The sequence below is a fragment of the Terrapene carolina genome, unplaced genomic scaffold, assembly GCF_002925995.2.
Source record: "Terrapene carolina triunguis isolate 2854851 unplaced genomic scaffold, T_m_triunguis-2.0 Scaffold227, whole genome shotgun sequence".
Classification (NCBI taxonomy): domain Eukaryota; kingdom Metazoa; phylum Chordata; order Testudines; family Emydidae; genus Terrapene; species Terrapene triunguis.
In genome coordinates this window covers 4,993,715-5,014,514 of record NW_020664578.1, presented here as the reverse complement: position 1 = coordinate 5,014,514, position 20,800 = coordinate 4,993,715, and the positions used below count along the sequence as shown (strand labels likewise).

At 56.3% G+C, this 20,800-nt stretch overlaps 3 protein-coding genes across 3 annotated transcripts in view; 1 reads left to right on the top strand and 2 right to left on the bottom strand.

Moving 5' to 3' along the window:
- Positions 1 to 670, bottom strand: part of MRPL9 (mitochondrial ribosomal protein L9) — a 6,934-nt gene extending 6,264 nt beyond the window's left edge. Inside the window, exon 1 of the mRNA XM_029912468.1 lies at positions 600 to 670. Coding sequence (XP_029768328.1) covers positions 600 to 670 — 71 coding nt within the window. The remainder of the gene's footprint in view (positions 1 to 599) is intronic.
- A 1,353-nt stretch (positions 671 to 2,023) lies between these two features.
- Positions 2,024 to 6,961, top strand: OAZ3 (ornithine decarboxylase antizyme 3). Its single transcript, XM_026656329.1, is given in 7 exon segments — positions 2,024 to 2,083; positions 2,085 to 2,284; positions 3,404 to 3,464; positions 3,466 to 3,531; positions 4,758 to 4,933; positions 5,838 to 5,923; positions 6,828 to 6,961. Coding segments are annotated over 7 exon segments (783 nt in total).
- Positions 6,962 to 10,042: 3,081 nt separating this feature from the next.
- On the bottom strand, positions 10,043 to 20,424 carry TDRKH (tudor and KH domain containing). The gene is made up of 12 exons (XM_024212726.3): positions 20,282 to 20,424; positions 19,638 to 19,744; positions 19,046 to 19,235; positions 17,434 to 17,573; positions 16,758 to 17,064; positions 15,835 to 16,001; positions 15,454 to 15,626; positions 14,980 to 15,044; positions 14,573 to 14,724; positions 14,117 to 14,251; positions 13,233 to 13,293; positions 10,043 to 11,491 (listed from the first exon to the last, which is right to left on the bottom strand). Exons 1-12 carry the CDS (start codon positions 20,403 to 20,405, stop codon positions 10,902 to 10,904), a joined length of 2,211 nt encoding a protein of 736 aa, XP_024068494.1. The 5' UTR covers positions 20,406 to 20,424; the 3' UTR covers positions 10,043 to 10,901.
- Positions 20,425 to 20,800: the final 376 nt, after the last annotated feature.

Here is a 20,800-nt window from a genome sequence, read left to right as displayed (position 1 = left end):
CCCCCTCCCCCATTGAACTCCCCCTCAGGAATCCCCCACCCCACCAGGAACCTCCCATCCCCTAACCCTCACTGTACCCCCACCTTTCTGCTACCCTCAGGGATCCCCTTCCCCTTCTGTTGTACTCCCACCCCCTGTACACCAGGAACCCCCTAACCCCCACCGTACCCCCGCCTGCCTGCTCCCCTCAGGGATCCCCACCCCACTCCTGCTATACGCCTGCCTGCCTGCTCCCACAGGGACCCTCATCCTCCTAACACATTGTACCTCCACTTCCCTGCCCCCTAGGAACCTCCATCCCCTAACCTCCCACTGTAATCCATTTCCCTGCTCCCCCAGGGACCCCTTAACCCCCACTGTACCTCCAACTCTGTGCCTCCAGGGAACCCCATCCTCCTAACCCCCCACTATAACCACACTCCCCTGCCTCCCACAGGGACCCCCCATCCCCTAATATCCCCATTCTACCCCTACTTTCCTGGCCTCATTCCCCATCCCCATCTTAGCTAGAGACTCCCTCCCCGAAATCCCTGCTCCTCTAAGGGAACCCTTCCCTTGCTGGTCCCCTCAAGAACCTCTTCTCCCCACCACTGCCTTACTTCCTCCGAGTCTCCTTCCCGCTGCTCTCCCCAACTCTCTCCCAGTGCCCTTCAAGGACCCACCAACTCATTCTCAGGGATCCCCATGCTTTCCCCCCTTTGGGACCCACCCACTGTCCATGCTTTGTGCCCCCCAAAGCATCAGTGGGGTTCCAAGCATTGGAAGGGTGCCTAGTAGGTGTGGGGGGCAATTCCCAGGAGCCCCTGTGCCTATGGTCATGGGACTGCCACCTAATTCCCAGGAGCCCTCATGGCCATGGCCATGATCACAGAAATTCCCATGGCCCCTGTGCTCATGTCTGTGCCCACCGCCCCAATCACTGAACTGTGGCCACTTATTCTCAGGCATCCCCATTTGCATGTTCAAAAGGGGGATCACCCCAATTGCTAGAGGCCCCCTGGACAAATATATGAGTGCAATTGTATAATGGGGTTGCTTGTGGTGGTGGGGGAGGCAGGGCTCAGCAGCCCTGGGGCTCACTTCCGGTTTATCGCCTATGTTTCTAGAGCTCATGCTTCAGGGTTTCAGCTGGCCACCAGCAGGGGTCAGGAAGGGATTTGCTGCCCCCGTGTATTCTGAGGGTTGGTTGGGTTGTTTTAATCTCCTTCCTCTTAAGCATCAGGGATGGCCACGGCTGGAGATGGGCTGTGCTCTGAGGGGGCACCAAGCATCTCTCATAGGTGCCTGGCTGGCGCTTCTTGCTCACACGCTCAGGGCCTAACTGATCACCAGAGGTGGGGCCAGGAAGGAATTTGCCTCCCAGCTCAGATGGGTAGGGAGCTTGGCGGGAGTGGGGTGGGTTTTCGCCGTTCTCTCTGGTTTGGGATTATCACTTGCTGGGATGATCTGGGTATTTCTCACAGCATCAATTCCCTGCCATGGCGGGGGCCTCGGGCACTGGTGGCAGAGACCAGTGTAGGCTCTCGTGGACTGATATACTTTGGTCTCATTTGGGGCGTTGGGTTTAGTGTGTGGGGCCTGTGCGAGCCGGGTGGTCAGATTGGATGAGCTGGTGGTCCCATCTGGCCTCACACTATCTGAGTCTTTGACTCCCCAAACCCGAGGGGATGTGCCCTGTTGGCACAGTGCTGCAGAGAGAAAAGGCCTAGCAGGGTGGGGGCTACACAGAGACCCCACAGTGGGAGCCAGGGTTTAGAGAGGCCCCCAACCATCATAATCTCCATTGTTTAAATCAATATGGACCCTGCAGTTTGGGGGATTAAGAGGGAACATGATGGAAGCCAGGGACTGAGGGACACTCCCCCCCAAACTACAGCTCTGTCCCCCTTAGATCAGGGTATTAGAAGGCTGGCCATACGCTAGCAACATCCCACACTTATGCCCAGGAGGGAATAACCTAGGTGTGGCCCTGGGGTGGGTGGCCTGGCTGGGCATGTCACAATGATGCCCTCCCCATGGGGGAATGTCACAATGGCTGGGTCATAAAGCACCTGGCTACTTGAACTGGGGCCCTGGGGCTCAGGGGCTCACTTTGCCACGGGTAGGCACTGCCTGAAGAAACGTCGCTGCTCCGGGACCACACCTATCTGTTTTCCCTTTCTTATACTGAGAGAGGGAGGAAACGGAACTACTTATACCCCATCTGCTCCCCCTTTGCGTATTACTATTACTACTATCGCTATCGCCTCATCTACAGGCGGAGGATGGTGCCTTCCCACGGGAGGTGAGTGGCTTTTTCCACCCCCTCTATCGAAGATTAACAGGGGACTGTCGCTTTCCTTCTTTTCGGCACTGGGGGGAAAAAAATCAAACCCAAAGGGGCTTATGTTGGTAAAAATGTCTGGAAAGGGGAGAAGTCCCCATTTTCCAGAGCCGGGGGCCAGCCTGTAACTTGTTGATCGTTGTCTTTGGAGCTTTGAGAATGATTCATCCTTCAAAAAACCAACAGGGGGTGTATATCTGAGGTCTTAAGGCCAAGATTTTACTGCACTATAAGCTCTGTGGGGCAGGGACGGTCTTTTGTTCTGTATTTGTACAGCCCCTAGCACAACTGGGTCCCGGTGCGTGTCCACACCACAAATCAACCATTGGGTTTTCAAAAGCAACTGGTGATTTTAGGAGCCCAACTTCAGACCCCTTAGAAAGGCCTGGTTTTCAGAAGGAGGGGGGCTCAGCATCTTCTGAAATCAGTCCCCCCAAATGTCTCTGTATATAGTTGAAGTGGGGAGGGAGAAACACCCCTCCACACACACACGACATACTATTCAGTAGTCACAGATTTTACTCTTAACGGGGGTGTTTTGCATTTGTTAATAAAGCTCCGAACTGCGAGCCAGAGTTAGTTCCCAACAGAAAGGCAATGAACAGGACAGTCTGTCCACCCGTTAAACTGGCCTTGTGGAAAAGATTGGCCCCTCTGGGCTGTTTCCTGCAGGTCAAGTCAAGCTGGGAATCATTTACAGTATTTAGCATCAAAATACCTTCTCCAGCTGCGTTGATTTGATTCCTCAGGGCCTACGGCTCTCCGAGGCAACACCAATCAGTCAAATGTCCTTTAAAGCAGGCCGCATACTTGGTGCCAGAGTCTGATGCCTGTAACAATGCGGGTGGTAGCATCTGCCTTCACTGCGGCTAATTTACAGAGTAAAAGACTGTTTGGCATGATAAGGGATCAGGAGCTGAGGCATTTACAATGGATGTTCCCTCGTAGGAGCAATTTGTTACAGACCTGGGATGAAATCTTGGCCCCATTGAAGTCAAGGCCAAAACTCTCCTTGACTTGCAAATGGGCCAGGATTTCATCCCTGCTGTCCTTCTCTCTCTTGTTCTCTGGTCCTCCCAGTATCACCATGACTGAGCACGAGAGCCTGACCCTCAGACCTCGCTACTGCCTCCAATGTTCCTGAGTTCTTGGGAGGTGGCCCGGCCAGCAGAGGGGCTAACCAGGGCGAGCTGAAAGAGTTGTACAAGGTAGGAAACCTCCGGCCGCCTGGCTGAGTCCAGGGTGCATCCAGGGGATCGTTCCGTATCTACTGATTGTGTCTAAGGAGATGAGAACATAAGAACGGCCAGACTGGGTCAGACCAAAGGTCCATCCAGCCCGGTATCCTGTCTACCGACAGTGGCCAATGCCAGGTGCCCCAGAGGGAGTGAATCTAACAGGTGATCAAGTGATCTCTCTCCTGCCATCCGTCTCCACCCTCTGACAAACAGAGGCTAGGGACACCATTCCTTACCCATCCTGGCTAATAGCCATTAACGGACTTAACCTCCATGAATTTATCCAGTTCTCTTTTAAACCTTGTTATAGTCCTAGCTTTCACAACCTCCTCAGGCAAGGAGTTCCACAGGTTGACTGTGCACTGTGTGAAGAAGAACTTCCTTTTATTTGTTTTAAACCTGCTGCCCATTAATTTTATTTGGTGGCCCCTAGTTCTTATATTATGGGAACAAGTAAGTAACTTTTCCTTATTCACTTTCTCCACACCACTCATGATTTTATATACCTCTATCATATCCTCCCTTAGTCTCCTCTTTTCCAAGCTGAAAAGTCCTAGCCTCTTTAATCTCTCCTCATATGGGACCCGTTCCAAACCCCTAATCATTTTAGTTGCCCTTCTCTGAACCTTTTCTAATGGCAGTATATCTTTTCTGAGATGGGGCGACCACATCTGTACACAGAATTCAAGATGTGGGCGTACCATGGATTTATATAAGGGCAATAAGATATTTTCTGTCTTATTCTCTATCCCTCTTTGAATGATTCCTAACATCCTGTTTGCTTTTTTGACCGCCGCGGCACACTGTGTGGACGTCTTCAGAGAAGGATTGGGGTGGCCCGTTTGTGCCTAGAGAGGAGGGTGATGGGCCCAGGGGAACTGGAGGGGCAGCAATCATTAACGTTTGCCCTGTGAACAAGAAATGGTTTCAGATTCTTCAGGTGGGAAATAGTGCAGGGAGGAAGTTGCCTTGTGTGATGCTGGCTTCCTGCCTGTAAATCCCAGGGCTTCTCGGTTAGATCCTAGTCTAGGCTCCCCGGCGCCTGGAGCACATGGGCAGGGTTTCGGGCTGGGAGTTCCCATTCAGTAGGATCTGGGTGTAGAGCTAGATCCCCTTGGCAGACCCCAGCGTTAACAGGTGTTGGCTCTCAGCCAGTCAGCGCGCCTGGTAACGGGGGCTTCGCTGCTTCCTTGCAGGCTGGGAACCTGACAGTGTTTGCTGGCGACCTTCTGCTCCCTGGTCTCCCTGTCCAGCTGGACTTCCATTTCCAACTCGGTCCCCACAGCACCGCTCACTGGCACGGACTCCTGACCGACGGCAAGCTTTTCCTGGACACGCCCCGCGGCGCCCTGGATCAAAACAACCGCGAAAGGTCAGGAGCCTGGCCCAGGATGAGAGAGGGGATTTCCCACTTCCTTTGTCTGGAGGCCACGGGGAAAAGCAGCCCCAACCATCACCCTCCTGCTTTGGACCCTGCTTCCCCGAGACACTTGCGATCTAGGGTAACTCCAGTTTCATCTGCAAACCCACCGAAGAGCCTGAAAGCATTCAGTGCTGCCCTCAGGGCAGCGCAGGGTTAGCCCCTCTGGTGCATGCTGCTGGCTGGTCCTTTATTCCATCTAGGGGTCCTTTCTTTCTAAGCGCTGGGTTGTTTAAGACATCCAGGATCCCGGGGCCTATGTCTCCTGAACCACGTTATAGTTATCCCTTGACCGTCTTGCTGCAGCTGTAAATCACCCCCACCTTGTGACATTAGGTGGCTGGTAAGTGTCCAAGATCATAGATAATTACTGCTGACCCTCCACTCCCCATTGTGTGCTCACTGGGGCTGTGCCTTCAAGCTGCCTAAGCCAGGGGAAGGGCTGGCTGAGTGACCCAGGTAACTTTATGCAGCTCTTCTCAGCCATAACAGTTGTGCCAGCTTCTAAATGAGCCCCCCTTAAATGAATCCAACTCCTTGGTCCTCTTCAGTCTTGGAAATGTCGTAGAAGCTTGAAACTCCTCTGATGTTTGTCTCTTTCCAGCTGACCAAACTGGGTTTTATACAGCTGCTGCGTGTGGTTGTGTTTTAATTCCCAAGTGCCACCAAATCACAGTCCTACAGAACTAGACCAGCCCATCCCGTATCAATCGAATCCATAGCGAGGGGCTAGAATTTTCACAGCCTCCCCAACTCCCCCTGGATTTTAAGGGGAGTTGAGCACCTCACTCCTTTGAAACTCCCCCCAGGGGCTATTTCTCAGCTTGTTCCAACACAGGGGTGTGTTCCTTTCTAGCCTGACTGCGACGCTGGAATACGTGGAGGAACAGACCGCCGTGAACCTCGTGTTTGTGAACTTCCAGCCGGCTCGCAGCGATCGCGGTAAGGGGCCCTCCGGGCTGGCGAACCCAGACACGGAGAGTGATCGCCTTCCACGTACAGAGAAATGCAAGTTGCTTGTGCCATGTTTTTGATACTTCATGTACAGTGAAAGTTTCCACTGGAAGCTTTTCTTTTCTTGCTAGCTTAGTGCAGTGGCTCTCAAACTTTTGTACTGGTGACCCCTTTCCCATAGCAAGCCTCTGAGTGCAACCTCCCCTTATAAATTAAAAACACTTTTTTATATATTTAACACCATTATAAATGCTGGAGGCAAAGCAGGGTTTGGGGTGGAGATTGACAGCTCGCGACCCCCCATGTAATCACCTCGTGACCCCCTGAGGGGTCCTGACCCCCAGTTTGAGAACCCATGGCTTAGTGGCTTCTGTTAACGGGAGCAGAGGCTGCTCTCTGCCCAGCATACAGCTTGTCCAGTAATGGCTATTATTTACCCTGAATGTGGAATGCACAGAGACCAGCAGTCGAAGGAGCCATATTTCTCCTGACTTTTCTGTATGTAAGAACAGACGGTGCATGTCCAGTGGGAACCCGCACTTTAAAACAAAGTACACTATTTTGCAGTACTCTGTTAGAATAGAGACTGCAGTATTTTGAGCCATCACTACAATATTTGTAGGTAAGAGAAGCTATTTGACTTTTGCAATTAAAAGACTAAGGCCCAGATCTGACTTCAAACACGCAGCCAGGGCTTTGCAATGGAAGTTGACTGCCCGACTTTATGCATTAGAACTACTTCCTGTAGCGCCCCATCCTTTCTGCCCTCATCCCACTGTAGTGTCAGTGTCTCGTATCTCTAAAGGAACACGAGCATTGGGGTTAAGGATCCCAAGTGGAGGTCAGAACTGCTGGTTTTAATAATGGTGACCCTTCCTCTTCTGTCCCACAGGAGCCCTGTTGCGAGCATTCAGCTACTTGGGCTTTGAGGTTGTCAGACCAGATCATCCCTCGCTGCCGCCCTGGCAGGACGTCATCTTCATGGTTTACCCGCTGGAGCGAGACTGCTGCCCGGAGCTGGAATGAGAGTTCCCGAAGCCGGGCATTCTGCAAAGACAGGATGGGATGCGTGGGGGACGGCTTAGCGCCCACTTAACTTGGGCCTGGAACTGGCAGGCTCGGGCAGAGGCTTTGAGTTGATGTGTGTAACTGAGCGTGTCCCCACTGAGCATCATTAAACGGGCGTGAAAGCACAGGTGTGGTGTCTGGTTGGGGGAAGGGCTTTGACACTCACTGCAGAATGCACTGGGGGCAGGGAGGAAAGAGACTCAACCTTGCAGCTTCCGACTCTCACTTGAGGTCAACAGCTGTTCCTGAGGCCCTGACCAACTCCCCACTGTATGCCTCCAGCCTGACTTGGCAGGATCAGCTCCAGAGCTGAACAGAGTCCCCCTGTGCAATCAGTGCTTGGCCTTGTGACCTGGACTGAGGCCCCAAATGATTTCACAGCGTGGGAGCTCCCAGCAATAGAAAGGGGACGTGACCCCACTACCCCTTGCCTCAGGCACCCAAAACTCACCACCTAATCTCCATGCCCTTGTGCCACTCCCAGTTTAAAGCCCTAGCCTGGGGGACTTCTGCAGGACAGGCTGCCGGCAGGCAGCTACGGGCTGGTTATAGCATCGTCCACCCAAGGCTCCTGCCGCTCAGGGAGAGAGCTGGCCGAGGGAAGCGAGGCCCTACGTTCGGCGCCATTTCTCAGTCTGGCCCGCGATCGCTTTAAAAAACCTGCACCCACTCCCTTAAAAAATTCCAGGGACCCTGCGGAGCAGAGCCCCGGAGCTGTTTGGGAGAACTGGAACAAGCCTTATTTCCTGGCTACAGGGGTGAGGGGATGAGCCCAGCGAGGCCTGTGGGAGGGGAGTGGACTCGCTCTGGCTATATGGGGGAGGTAGTGATGGGTTAGGGTCGGCAGGCCCCTCCCCCCCAGCCAGCCTTTCCTCCCCAAGCTGGGCACCTCCAGCCAGCATCCCCCAGGGGCCTCAATTTGCACTTGGCGCTGCCTAACCCGGAGCTTGACCCCCACGAACGGCAAAGTCCCTGACCCACTAATTATGCATCATCAGCCCCATTCTACAGCATGGTGCAAGAGGCACAAGGAGGAATTGGACGAACAGGGTCTCAGAGTGAGAGGTAAAGTGGACAACAGACCCCTGGCAGCCTGCAGCCCAGCTCTAAGCCCCCCACGCACCCCAAGGACTTGGCTGACTCACAAGAAAAAACTCTCAACAGAACTTTTATTTAATAAAGAAACCAACGGCTGAGGCACACTGCTCTCCCAAACCTTATTTGATCTCCCCATGCCCACCCCCAAAAACGGGGCTGGAGTGAAAACACACCCAGCTGAAAGACTGCAACCACCAGCTAGCAGAAAATGCCCATCTTCACAACAGGGCAGCCTCCGCCGACGTGCAGCGACAGACCTCCAAAGCCGCCTGGCTAGAGGCATAAAGCTTTGGCCAATTCCCACAGACAGGAGCCAGCTAGGTACTCTCCCGCGGTCAGCAGGCTAAACGCACTTTGCCCAGACTTCTCCTTTACGCAGCAACGGAGACAGTAAGAGGCAGAGATCTGCAAAAGCCCACAGTGCTGGCCTAACTCAGCTCCCGTCATCGCCAAGGGGAAGAGCAGTAAGTCCATGCAGAGTGCTACAGAAACTGCCCCCTTTCGAACGCTCTACTAATGCGAGATGCTGGGGCAGTTCTGCATGAAGCAGACCCAGCCACAAAAAAACAAAAAAGGGACCAGCTCGGTCTGCGTTTATTGAAACGAAAACGCAGCTCCAACGTTTGCAGCCTAAGAGGATTCTCTCTTCTTTTTAAACATAACTTTTTATTTTAGTAAAGCAAGTGCTGTCAAAGCTGGGGGTGACATTGGGAGGGGGCGTCACAACCGTCCTCCGGCCCCGTTTCTGCAGCAGAAAAAACTCATCCAGTCACGTCACCAGAGTGCCAGTGTCTCCCTCGCCCCTGCAGCGGGAAGGACGGCAGAGCGGAGTCTTTGGTGCAGGCGCCTTGCGCCGAGATTTAAACCAAAACCGATGTCAGCCTTGACTCACGACAGAGCAAGCGCAACCCAGCCGAATGGCCTGCAGGAGAGTGAGTGGGGACCTCTCACCAGTCAGGGGAAGGAGGGACTCAGCTGTTCAGAAGGAAGTGGGGACCAGGGGGCTTGATCCTGCTCTCACTTACACCAGCGGCTATAGAGCCACCCAAATGCAGTCAGTGCCGTTACTCTGGATTTACACCAGGACAGCCCAGCAGCTGTCAACTGGGGATAGACGGGGACTGCAGGACGGCTACCCCCGGAATACCTGTATTCCGCAGACCGTGATCCCTTGGGAGCGCCACAGAACCGCACAACCGGAACCCTGGCGTCTGGCTCGACAGACGCTGGCCGTTAGCTCCAGAATCTCTAGGATCAGCACCCTCCCAATGCAATGAAAACACCCACTCCCCATCCCAGCCCCCCACATCCCAGAGAGCCCCGAAGAAGGGGGGGGTGTCACACAACAGCCGACATCCGGTCCCTGCTGCAGGGAGCCAGCAACGTGCACTTGACGTGGTGCAGCCCCTGCCCCAAACACACATGCTCACAGACGAGGACGAGGTTACGATGCAAACCCGTTGTTTCTGGACCCGGGGAAGGGGGTGGGTCTCCAATGATTGTGGTCTCTCCTTCCACTTTCCCGCAGTATTTTATTCCCCCACCCCCGTCGAGGAGTCCTCATGGTCGTCTCAATCCAGGCACCAACCTCCTAGGGACCAAAGGGAAGGCAAGAAAGCAGAGGCACTGAGTGGTGCAGGGAGATGCAGCTGCTTGCTTAAACTAGCAGCCCGGAGTGGGTGTATGACAGCCTCTGCAAGTAGCTAGTGCCACTCCTTAACCTGCCCACAGGGGTCACTATTGAGCAGCGCCCTCTCGCTCTCGGGGCAGCCATGCTGGCAAACGCAAAGCATGGCAGTGCAGACGAGACCTCCCCCCGCCACATGTACAAGAGGGCGTTCGCTGGGCCCTTCCTCTGCCCTGAAAGCAGGATCTCGGGGACAGCCGGGGGCCCAGGACCACCCCAAATAGACTGAAACTTACGCACCCTCCTCTGCGACGCCTCCGGCTCGCTGCCGCTCGGGGAAGGGGTCACAGCGAATCGTCTTCGACCAGAAGAACGTCGTCGCCGCTTCCAGACATAGACGCGGCTTCTGCACAGAAGAGGAGAGGCAGTGGGTAGAACAGGTGCAGCATCAGGGCTCCCCGGCGCTGGCCTGCCACCAAGAGCCACATCACCGTGCAGCCGGGAGTCTGGGCCCCCTTCTCTGGGGACAGGCCGCAGAGAGACGACCTGCTCTGCTCAGGAAGAGCCCTAGCCAGTGTCTAGCTGCTCCCTGGTGCAAGGAAGGCCCAGCTCTCCCCACTTGTGCGCCCCCGTGCACTGAGAAACAAGAGTCGTGCCGCAGCTGACACCAAGAGCCCCTGTGCATCCATTTCACGCCCCCTTCGCCTGGCTCTGCAGAGCGGGTGATCCGGGCTGCAGCAACAAACAGTGGGCAGGTTCAGATCTCAATTACACCCGGCTCAAGCCAGAGAACCCGTCACCAGCAGGGGGCTGCTCCGGATTTAAACCAGGAGGGACGAGAGCGATGCAGGCGCGCCCGACGCGGCACTGAGCACTTGCCCGGGGCCCGCTCCGCACTGAAAGTTAAGAGGCATTGCTAAGGATTGAGGCTCTCGCCAGGGGCTGTCCCTCGGGGGAGGAGCAGATGTTGCCAGCTGGTGGAGATCGCCAGTAGCGGCCACTCCAAGCCAAACGATAGCAAGGCGGCAAATGGAGCAGCAGCCATGGGTTGCGGCTGCCCCCTTGCAAGCAGGGAGAGCGCATGGGACACTCCTGCATCTCAGGGCTGCCAGTGCAGCAGCAATCTGTACTCCTTGTGCTTCTGACACCCCAGACCACAGTGCGGTGCCCAGGCTACCCATCCATGGTGCCCTCTGTACCTCTCCTCCAGGCCCTCAGTCCCCCTTCCTCCTCCTCCTCCTCTCCCTCGCTGTCAGAGGAGCTGATGAGGACGGGGCTTTGGAGGGAATCGCCGGCAGAGCCCGAGCCGCTGCAGAAGACTGAGGAGTTGGACCACTCTTCTGAAGTGGAGAGGTAATAGAAGTAGCCCCGGGGGGAGTAGCAGCTGCTGTCCCCAGAGGCCAGGGTGGTAGGGAAGCTGGCGTTTGAGGTGCTGGAGCCTTTGCTTGAGAGGGAGATGGGAGAGGCCTCTCCCGAGCAGGCTGCGGGATGCGTGCAATCAGCAGGACTGGATGTCCACGTGGCATCTGCTGCATGGCTCCCGGTGGCCCGCAGAGACCCCCCAGCCTCTGATGCCCCCTCGCTGCTGCAGCCCCCTGAGCCATTCTGCTTCTCACCGCCAGCTGGCAAGGCGAGAGCCTCGGCGTCCCCCAGAGGGCAGGAGGGAGCCGAGATCCGTAGGGACCAGAGTGAGGGCATGACAGTCTTCTGGGAGGGTGGTTCTGTGGGCTCGGTGTCACTTCGGAGCTGCTCAATGGAGTCATCTACCAAGCCAAAGGCACATATTACATGGGGGGCTGGGCCGCGCTCTCTCCTCTGTGTCTTCAGCACATGGACACAAACTCCCCCCCACCGCCCCTGGTCTCTTTTCTGTCCCATTGTGCCACCTGGCCACTGCTGGCGCAAGAACCTTCTCCTCCGCAGCTACCGCAGTCTGAAACAGCCTCCCCTCTATTTCTGCTCTTCACCTTTCCCCACTTATCTCCTCCTGGCCTCCTCACCACCTGGTCCAACCCTAGAGGGGGTTTCTTGAACCTTTCTGCCCCAACTCTCCTCCCCATCACAGCTGGAAGTAAGTTTTTTCCTTTGCCTAACGGATTATTTAACCCCTGCAAAGCGTTGGAGGGATACACTTTGTATCTCGTGAGGATGGAGGCTATTTTCCGAATGTTCATCCAAACCAGCAAGTGACCCGTGCCCCATGCTGCAGAGGAAGACACAGAGACCCTGGGGGATTTTCCAGTCTGACCTGGGGGAAAATTCCTTCACGCCCCAAATATGGCATGTGGGCAAGACCCACCAGCCAGACACCTGGGAACAAGTTCTCTGTAGTAACTCAGAGCCCTCCCCACCCAGGGTCCCACACTGGAGATATTTGCGAATAAGAATCGTGGATAGGCAGTCATCATCCCATCCCCTCCATAACTTGTCATGCTCAGTCTTACGCACACAGCCGCTTTCAAAGAGTCAAGTCCGACTGAAACGACATTCCCAGCCTTCTCACTAGATCCCAGACAACAGAGAGGGAAGCCTCGTTTTGGTTCCCATCCATCGGCAGGATTAGCCCTACAGTATGTTCCTTCTCTTGTGCTAGGAGCAGTGGAGCTTTAAACAGCCCTCTCCATCCAGCGCTTGGAATACGGGAATTAGCACCAGTTATTAAACACTGGAAGGATTTGCAAAAAATCTCAATTTTCATTACCCCATTTTCTTTTTGCCTTTCAGGCAGCTTGGGGGCAGTTATTACATGTATTACAGCAGCACCTTGAGGCCACAGCTGAGATCAGGGTTCTATCGAGCTAGGTGCTGCACAGACATGAGACAGTCGCTCACAATCGGAGTAGACAAAGGCGGGAGAGGGAAGGGAAACTCAGGCACAGAAGTGAATTGCCCAAGGCTACAGAGCAGATCAGTGGCAGAGCCAGGAATAGAATCTAGATTCCTAGGTCGTCATCCAGTGCCCTACCCACTAGGTCACACTGCCTGTAAAGTTGACCAGCCAGTTTTTAATTCGCATGCATCTGGCACAGTGTTCTCTTAGGGCTACGAACTGCAGAGGAATTAGTAAATACCTCTCCCATCCACACCCACGGAAGTGTATTTTAAAAGGAACTACGTAAATATAGTCCAATTCATGCTGAATTTCCTGAAAAATCCTTGAAACAAAATGTAAGTGCCGGGCCTGAAACGGTCGGTTCTGTTTTTCCCTAGAGTAAAGAGAGGTTCAATTTTTTTGCCCCATTCATGTGATAGAGGTGGAGAATCAGGTCTCAGACAAAGGAGAAAAAGCCTTAATTCCCAGTTCTTTTGCTCCCTCTGGTATCTTGGGGGTGGGGGAGAGGAGGCACATGGAGAAGAGCCAGAGGCTTAGCTATTGATGTGATGTGGAAGACGCCCAGACACTACAGTGATGGGCAGCAAGATCCAACCCTAAGGCAGATGGATTCGGTTGGAGCAGCCGCCCCCAGGAAGGGCAGGTTGCTTCAGCTGATCACAGCGGCGTACCTGAAAGGCTGACGCAGGTCTCTGACAGGAGGCTCTCGAGGGAGGTCCCTGCAGCATTCCCCTGAGCAAGAGAGAGAGGCAACGTTAATCCGATTACTGCGCCCGCGGACAAACACCTCCACAGCGCAGAACCGACCAGGGCCCGTCGAGGGGAGAGGAAACCAGCCCCAAGGCAGAGATCTTCAGCGGCAGATAGAGCTGCAACTAGCGCTAGCGCAGCTGGAGGTGCGACTCCCGGCTCGGGGAGATGGACTCGCACTAGCTTTGCTCAAGCTAATGCGCTCCTAACAGTGGCAGAGCTGCGGCGGGCACAGGCAGCGACTCGGACTGGCTGCTTGACTGCAATCCCGCCTGAGACCCTGGGCACGAACTCGGGCAGCTGGCCCGTGCAGCTGCAGCCATGTTGCAATCTTGATCAAAGCTAGCGCGGGCATGTCAGTTGGAGCTGGAAACTACACCTCCAGCTGCAGGCGTGCCCGCGATGCCACAGCCGCCTGCGTCGGGGCAGCCTGAGAGCAGAGGGCACCTAGAGCCCCTCCCCTCCGCCCGGCACACGTCATTTCCTCAGGCTCCTTTTCCCACAGGCTGAGAATGGGCTCATTAGAGCTGCTCGCCAATGGTGGTTCCGGCCCCCCCCGTTTAGTTCCTTACACAATTCCCCAGCCATCGGGAAGGGTTTGCAGCCTTTGGAGCCCAGCCTGATGGAAAATGGCACAGCCCTGGGGGTTTGGAGAGAGGCCACAGACCGGAGAGGAGAGGACATCAAAATTTCAGCCAGAAATAAACGTGCTACGCCAACAGTTGTTCTAACGCTGGCCTCTGGATAAACTCCAGCCTCTCCTGATGGCTTCCCAGCACTTCCACGGCGCTAGTGATTGACTAACCAGCATCTTCTGGAACGCCTCGGCCGTGGCCTCCTTCCCCAGCTGGGGGGCGCCGTCCCACGCAGCGCCATCCTCCTCTTGCGGACACCGCAGAGCGTGACCCAGCCGGACCAGCTCCTCCCCTATATCGAGGCTCTGAAGGGGAAACAGGAAGGGGCAGAGAGTTGCAGGCTGATGACAGCACAAGGGGGTGCCGCTCGGGGAGGGGAGCGGGAGCCAGACAGGAAGCAGTACTGGTGGTTTGGGGAATGATACAGATTGGAGTTTGACTGAATCCTGATCTCAATAGATGCAGAGACGAGCCCACTCCGGGCTCGCCAGGCTCTGGCTGCCAGCGGCCGCACCAAGGGGAGTGGAGATGCAGAAACGTGCTGCTCTACAGACCCCTTGTCAGCAAACGCTGTGTTCGTAAGGGGAGCCCGCAGCCTGCCAGACAACCCGGCCTCCAGCGCTCACCTGTCCGTGGCTGGTGTCGTACAGCTGGATGCGCGGCCAGGTACAGACCCCAGACTGGACGTAACTGGAAATCTTCGCCAGCAGGGGCTTCCACTCGGCACAACACGTGAGGCGATCGAACTCGTCCAGGGCGTCCTCTTCCCACTGCTCCCCTGTGGAGAGAGACTGAGTAGCAGAGGCTGGGTTTGACTCCCCGGTGCACAGAGAGAGAACCCCACGGCGCTAAGTGCAGGCGGGTCTGGAAATGGGAGATTTCAGCATCAACCAGCCACTTGGCAACCATCCAGAGCCGCCTCTCCCTGGGCGCTGCCCGAGCCCAGCTAGGCTACCCCGCTGGCAGCCCAGCTGGTTACCTTGCAGGGATGTGTCACAACCGAGAGCACCTCGCCCACGGCTTCGCCACTCACCTGCGGGGGCGATCCCAGCAAGGCTGCACTCGATGGCCTGGAAGGGCAGACTCAGGAAGTCGCTCCTAGCAGAAAGGGAGGGGAGGAACCATTGTGAACAGCGATACGACTCCAGCACCCGGAGGCCCCCGCAGCTGGTGAAATCGGTCAGGTCTGCCCTGCTAAGCCGCGTCTCTCTGGGTTAGCAGGGATCTGCACGTGTTAGCACGAGATCCCTGTGGCGTCACTGCACCCATCCTCGTCCTTCACGTGCAAGGAGTTCCACACCCCGGACAGTCGTTAGCTCGGCCATTCAACCCCCTTGAGATAGGGGCTCTCCCCATTTTACAGAAACCGAGGTGCAGAGCGAGCCAGGAGGCTTCCCCGGAATCCCACAGCAAATCAGCGGCAGGAATGGGACCCAGGAGTCCTGCTCCACCCCCCGCAGCCCTAGCCTACGCTCTCCCTCTTCACCGCCCTCCCCGCTGCACGTACCGCAAGGCTCGCAGTGCCTCTAGCGGGGCTTCCCCGTTATCCCCGAAGTCGACGTAATACAGATCCAAGTTGCCGTTCTCCAGGGTGCCCAGGACTCGGGCCCGGTACCAGGCGCCGTGATCGGCATACGGGGCAGCCACGATGTCGCCTACTCGGACGTTGGGGAATTCGGGCTGGTGAGACAGAAGGAGGGGCAGGGAGTCACACACACGCAGGTTCTCAGGGCTAGAACGGGAAGCGATGCAGGTTCTAGCAGCAGGGGAGGAAGAGAAGGATTAACTCCCCTTTGGCTAGCGGGCCGGGGGACATATCATTCCATTCGGCTGCGGCAGGTTTACCCAGCCATCGCGTGGGGCGGGGCACGCCACGGCAGACGCTCACCGACTGGCTGCTGCTCCCGTAGTACTGGGACATCTCGCCGGTCAGCTTGTCGAGCTGCAGGCTGCGGGAGCCGACGATCTGGATCCAGAAGTGGCTGGGGTTCTCCGAGGCCGAGACGTAAACCTCCAGGTGTTCATCCGCGTGGAAGCTGAAGTCGGGGCTGGGGACTGAGAGCGGCACACAGCCGTGAGCAAGAGGGGAAGGGGAGGCCCAGGGCGACCCAGAGCGGGAGGCAGAGGGTACGAGTCCAAGTGTGGGCTGCTGATCCAGACGGAAGGACAAGGGTCTTGGGGTGGGTGGGGGGAGACAACATTTCACCGCATGCGAGGAGCTTTGAGGAGAGACTCGCAGGTAGATCTGCAGGCACCCCGCTGGTCTCCACTCAGCTCGCCGGAGAGGAGTGGCACACCGCAACCCCGCTCAGAGCAGGTGTGTGGAGAACAAAGTGGGAGCAGCCAGCTAAGATACCTTCCATCCTGGCAGCACGGTAAAGGTGCCCCTGTGAGGAAGGGTCTTGGTGCCCTAAGGACACGGATAGAGCGGCACATGGTCCCACTGGGCAGGACGGCTGCTGTGTGCAAGGGAGAGGGCGAGCCCCAGGGACCCAAGCCCCAGGCAATCCACAGACTGACACTACATAACATGCAGCCCCAGCCCTTCTCTCTTTACAGCTGCTTTTCTCCAGGAGAGCACCCTTTGCAGACACCTAACCCCCCCTGAACAGACAGGGAAACCGAGGCACAGAGCGGGGAGGGCTCTGCTCCGAGACCAGCGAGTCAATCGAAGAGCCAGGAAGAGAACCCAGGAGTCCTAGGTCTCAGTGGCCAGCCCATGCCCCTCAAAGGGCTAGGGCAGCACCCCCAGTGGCCATACGCCACCCACCCTCTGTTTGAGCCAGCCCTGGAGAAAACCGCTCCACTCACCCTCGAACATGGGCACTGCCGGGCTGGGCTCCATCACCGGCTCCTCCGGGGACTCGCTCTCGGCTCTGAGCTCCTGTGGTTGGTCCAGGGCTTCTGCGGCCAGCAGCCGGCCTCCATCCCCTGCCTCTTGCGGAGGGCTCGCCAGCTGGCAGAGGGCCTCGCCATTGGGGCGCGGCAGTTCCCCCTGCTGCCCGGGATCCTCTCTCCTCACGCCCAAGGGCTGTTTGCGCAGGCACCGGGCCGCCGCCGACAGGGCCAGTTTCTTTCGAAACGCGTCGGCCTCCGAAAGCTTTTCCAGGATCAGTTGCTTTGGGAGAGGAAGGGGGAGAAGGGTGTTTGGTTCAGCGCCGCCAGCTCACGCGGAAGGAGACCCCGTCACAGGGTAACCCACACACACGGCACTCCTCTGTGGCCAAGCTTCGCAGTACGGGCAAGTCCTGCCTCAGTTTCCCTTTCATCCACTCCAACCTAGTTCTTCCCCTCCTTCCGAGGGGTCTCTGCACAAGCCTTTCTGCAGCTTGGCAGCGTTCTCCTCCTCTAGCCCATCCTGAGAGCTCATTGCCAGCAGCTCCCAGCTCAGCTGCCTTTTCTTAAACCAGACCAGGAGGCAGCGGACCAGTCCCAGGCGCACTGGACCCCACTCCCTCTTAAAGGGGGCAAGTCACCCCAGACCCACCTTGGCAGCCGTCACCTCCTTGCGGGTCCCCGAGAGGCTGATGAGCCGGGTCAGACACAGGGCGTTGTCCGTCTCCTTCTCGCAGACCACTCTGGCCCCCGAGCTGCGGCAGATGGCTCGCACCGTCTCGCCACCCCTGCCTGAGAGGGGCAGCGAGAAGTAAGTTACTCGCTCGTCAGCAGCAGCAGAGGAACTAGAGAACCCAGCCGAAGAAACGGCTCGGAGGGGAATGCCCACTTCCCCCACTCCAGTCTTTTTTTGTGACCAGAACACAAGCGCCTCCAGAAATTTGGGTTTTGGCTGCTCCGCGCCAGGGAGATGATTTTAGCGAAGGACGAATGGCTGCTGGCGGCCAGACGCTGCAGCGATGGGCACCACCATAAGAACTTAGACAGATCCAGCTGCGATTTTGGAAGGTGCTGGTTCCCGCTTGGCCTACGTCTACCCTGCAATCAAAGCCTCACGGCAGCGCGTCTCACAGCCTGGGGCCAATGACGCAGGCTTGTGCTACGGGGCTACAAACAGCAGTGCAGCTGTTTAGGCTCAGGCTTACGGCCAGTCCTGAAACCCTCCAGTTCCAGCCCAAGCCTCAACGTCCACCCTGCTGTTTTTAGCTCTGTAGCCCTGAGCCCGCGTCAGCTGACCCAGGCTCTGAGATTCGTGGCCGCGGGTTTTTCATTGCAGCCTACAGGTACAGCTAGCTAGTAACCAGCGCTCCAGCACCGCACCTGGGGTACAGGGCCGGCCTTCGGGGGTGATGCAAACTCCAGGGCCTGATCTCTCGTGCTTTGTGAAAGAGGCAAGGAGCTAAGCCCCATTTTGCTGGCTAAGTTCCGATTGAGGCAACCACAGCCGGGCTTCCTATATTTCTGTGTTACCTTAGATACATCTCTAGCCCCCAACACCGAACTAGCCAAGCACCATGCAGCCTTTAAGGGTATTTATCCTCACAGCCCTCCTGTGAGGCACGGCAGGGCTCTTATCGCCACTGTACAGGTGGGGAAACTGAGGCACGGAGACAAAGTGACTGGCACATGGTCACACAGGAAGTCAGTGGAGGAGAAGGGACTTGAACCCAGATGTCTCACAGCCCAAGCCAGTTTCCAGCTGGTCAGGGCACAGTCTCCTTCCCCCCCCAGTGTCTCCGTTGGACAGAAGCAGTGTTCCACCCCAGAGATGTCAGTCCTGTGGCCGGCGATTCACCCTAGCTTTATAATACAGGCTTCCAAAGTACACCAGGATCAAAGGTGCAAAAGAAAGGTTCTTAGATTTGAGATGCCGCAGTTTGATAAACTGAGGCAGCTCAGGGAGATTTCTTGTCACCCTAAGGAGCCAATGAGTGGAGAAGGGGGTAACTCTTTAATCCCGGGCTCTGGATGCAGATTTACTGCTACGTCTCCCTATTTCTCCCCAGCGCCCCTGCCCAGGAACAGCAAGCTGTGGTCAACAGACAGAAGCAGTATTTAGCAGTCGCCGTGTTTCACCACAGCTGCAGTCAGCTTCTGGAGCAGCTTTACAAACCAGCCCCCGGGTCATTTTTGCCCAGGCCCCTTGCATTTCTTCTGGTGGCTAATGGGAAGTGGGGGGCACGGTTAAGTCTCTAGACAGTTACCGATAATCCTGCCGACAGCTCTCTGCGGCACAAAGAACTGCTCTGACACGGGGGCGTTGTCCACCAGGATCTGGTGAATAGCAGCTTTCGCCCGGCACACCTGGACGGGGAAGCCACTGATCAGCAGCACCCGCTCCTCACCGGAGTCCTCCGCTTCCACATCGATGCGAGCGCCGGTCTCCTTCCTCAGCTGCGGAGACACGGGACACAGAAGTCTAGCAAGGTTCTCACGCAGAGGGGATGGTTTAGCAGCCTGAGCATCAGCCTTAAAACTCAGACCCCTTGGAAATGCCATCGATTCAGCCTTTGAGCCTGTTAGAGTGGGTGGACCTTTAAAAGCCAAGGGATGGGCATTAAGATCCAGTGGCACATTTTATAGCAGTATTGCCCTCCCCTGGTATCTGTGTCCAAATCTTCCCCTCCCCAGGCTGCTGGGCCGGTTGCCAACCTGGCTGCAGCAGCTTATACAAAGGGTTTGCAAAGATCTTTGGGATCCTCCGGGATGGAGTGAGAGGGGCGGGGGGAAGAATACACTGAAGCCAATGGTGGGGCCAGGCACAGATGCAGGACTCACTAACCGCTGTCCACTTGCCTGTTTGATACTGGCGCCCTGCCGTCCGATGATCAATTTCACAGCCTCCTGGGGGATCTTCATCTCAATTCCAATGTCATCCTCTCCTACGAACGTCAGCCGCTCCTCTGAGCACAAGTCACAGTAGACAGGTTAAACAGGCTAACAACCACCCCCGAAAGCCATCTTCCCCACAGCCTGAAGGTGGCCAATCCCGCTAGTTCAGCAGCTCCAGGACAGGAGAGAAGGGGAATCTGCAAAGCCCCAGAGCAGTGAGACATTTAACCTTTCAGTGCTAAGTCTGTTTGCATTTCCCCCAAGCACCAGGCAGGATCCGGGAAGGAATTAGGAGGAGGGTGAAAGGATTTTAGTTTCTTGCAGGGATGGTATTCTAGAAAGTGCAGAGGAAATTCAGAACAGACAAAGCTGCTCAGAAACAGGCCTCCTGTCCCCAGGGATCACCCCCGGATATGCTCATTAGCATGGGAGAGGTTTATTTCTGAGCACCTGCCAACATTTGGCAGGGCTGGGGATGGGGTGGGGGCAGAAGGAGGCCAAGTAATGAATAATTCAAGCCTAAATGCAACACACAAGCTGTTAGTCACCATACAACAACGGCGTCCGGGCCACCCGAAGGTCATCACCGCGGGGTGATGCAGACATACCTCGGCTTTCTCTGTACCTGCGGTACAAGATGTACATGACAGTTGCGCTGGCTGGGATCCCGAGGGCCAGAGTGATTTTCTGCAGGGTTGTCAGGTTGTTCCAGTAACCCTGGTCTGTTGACATCTTTCCCAGACTGATGGACCACAGCCTAAGTGGGGGAGAGAGAAATTCTCTTAGCCACAACAGCAGCCCCTCTTCCTGAGACCATGATTGGCATGACTGGCAGTCCCAATGGGCACAGACTCCCCTAGCCCTGGGCACTGCCAAACCAGGGCAAAACTGAAAACACAATTGGCACATGCCAGGACTCGTTCAAGCGGCTCACAGATAGCTGCAGGCTTTAAGCCCTCTGCAGGATCGCTCTGCATCACAAATCCAATCTGTCAAGGCGTACAAGCCGAATCCGTCAGGCTGTGCCCTTCCAAATCAGGCAGCATCAAGCAGTTTGCTACAGGAAGAGGCAGGCAGGAGGCTGAAGCCGCCAGCTTGGGAATTGAAACAAGACTAAATGAAGTGCC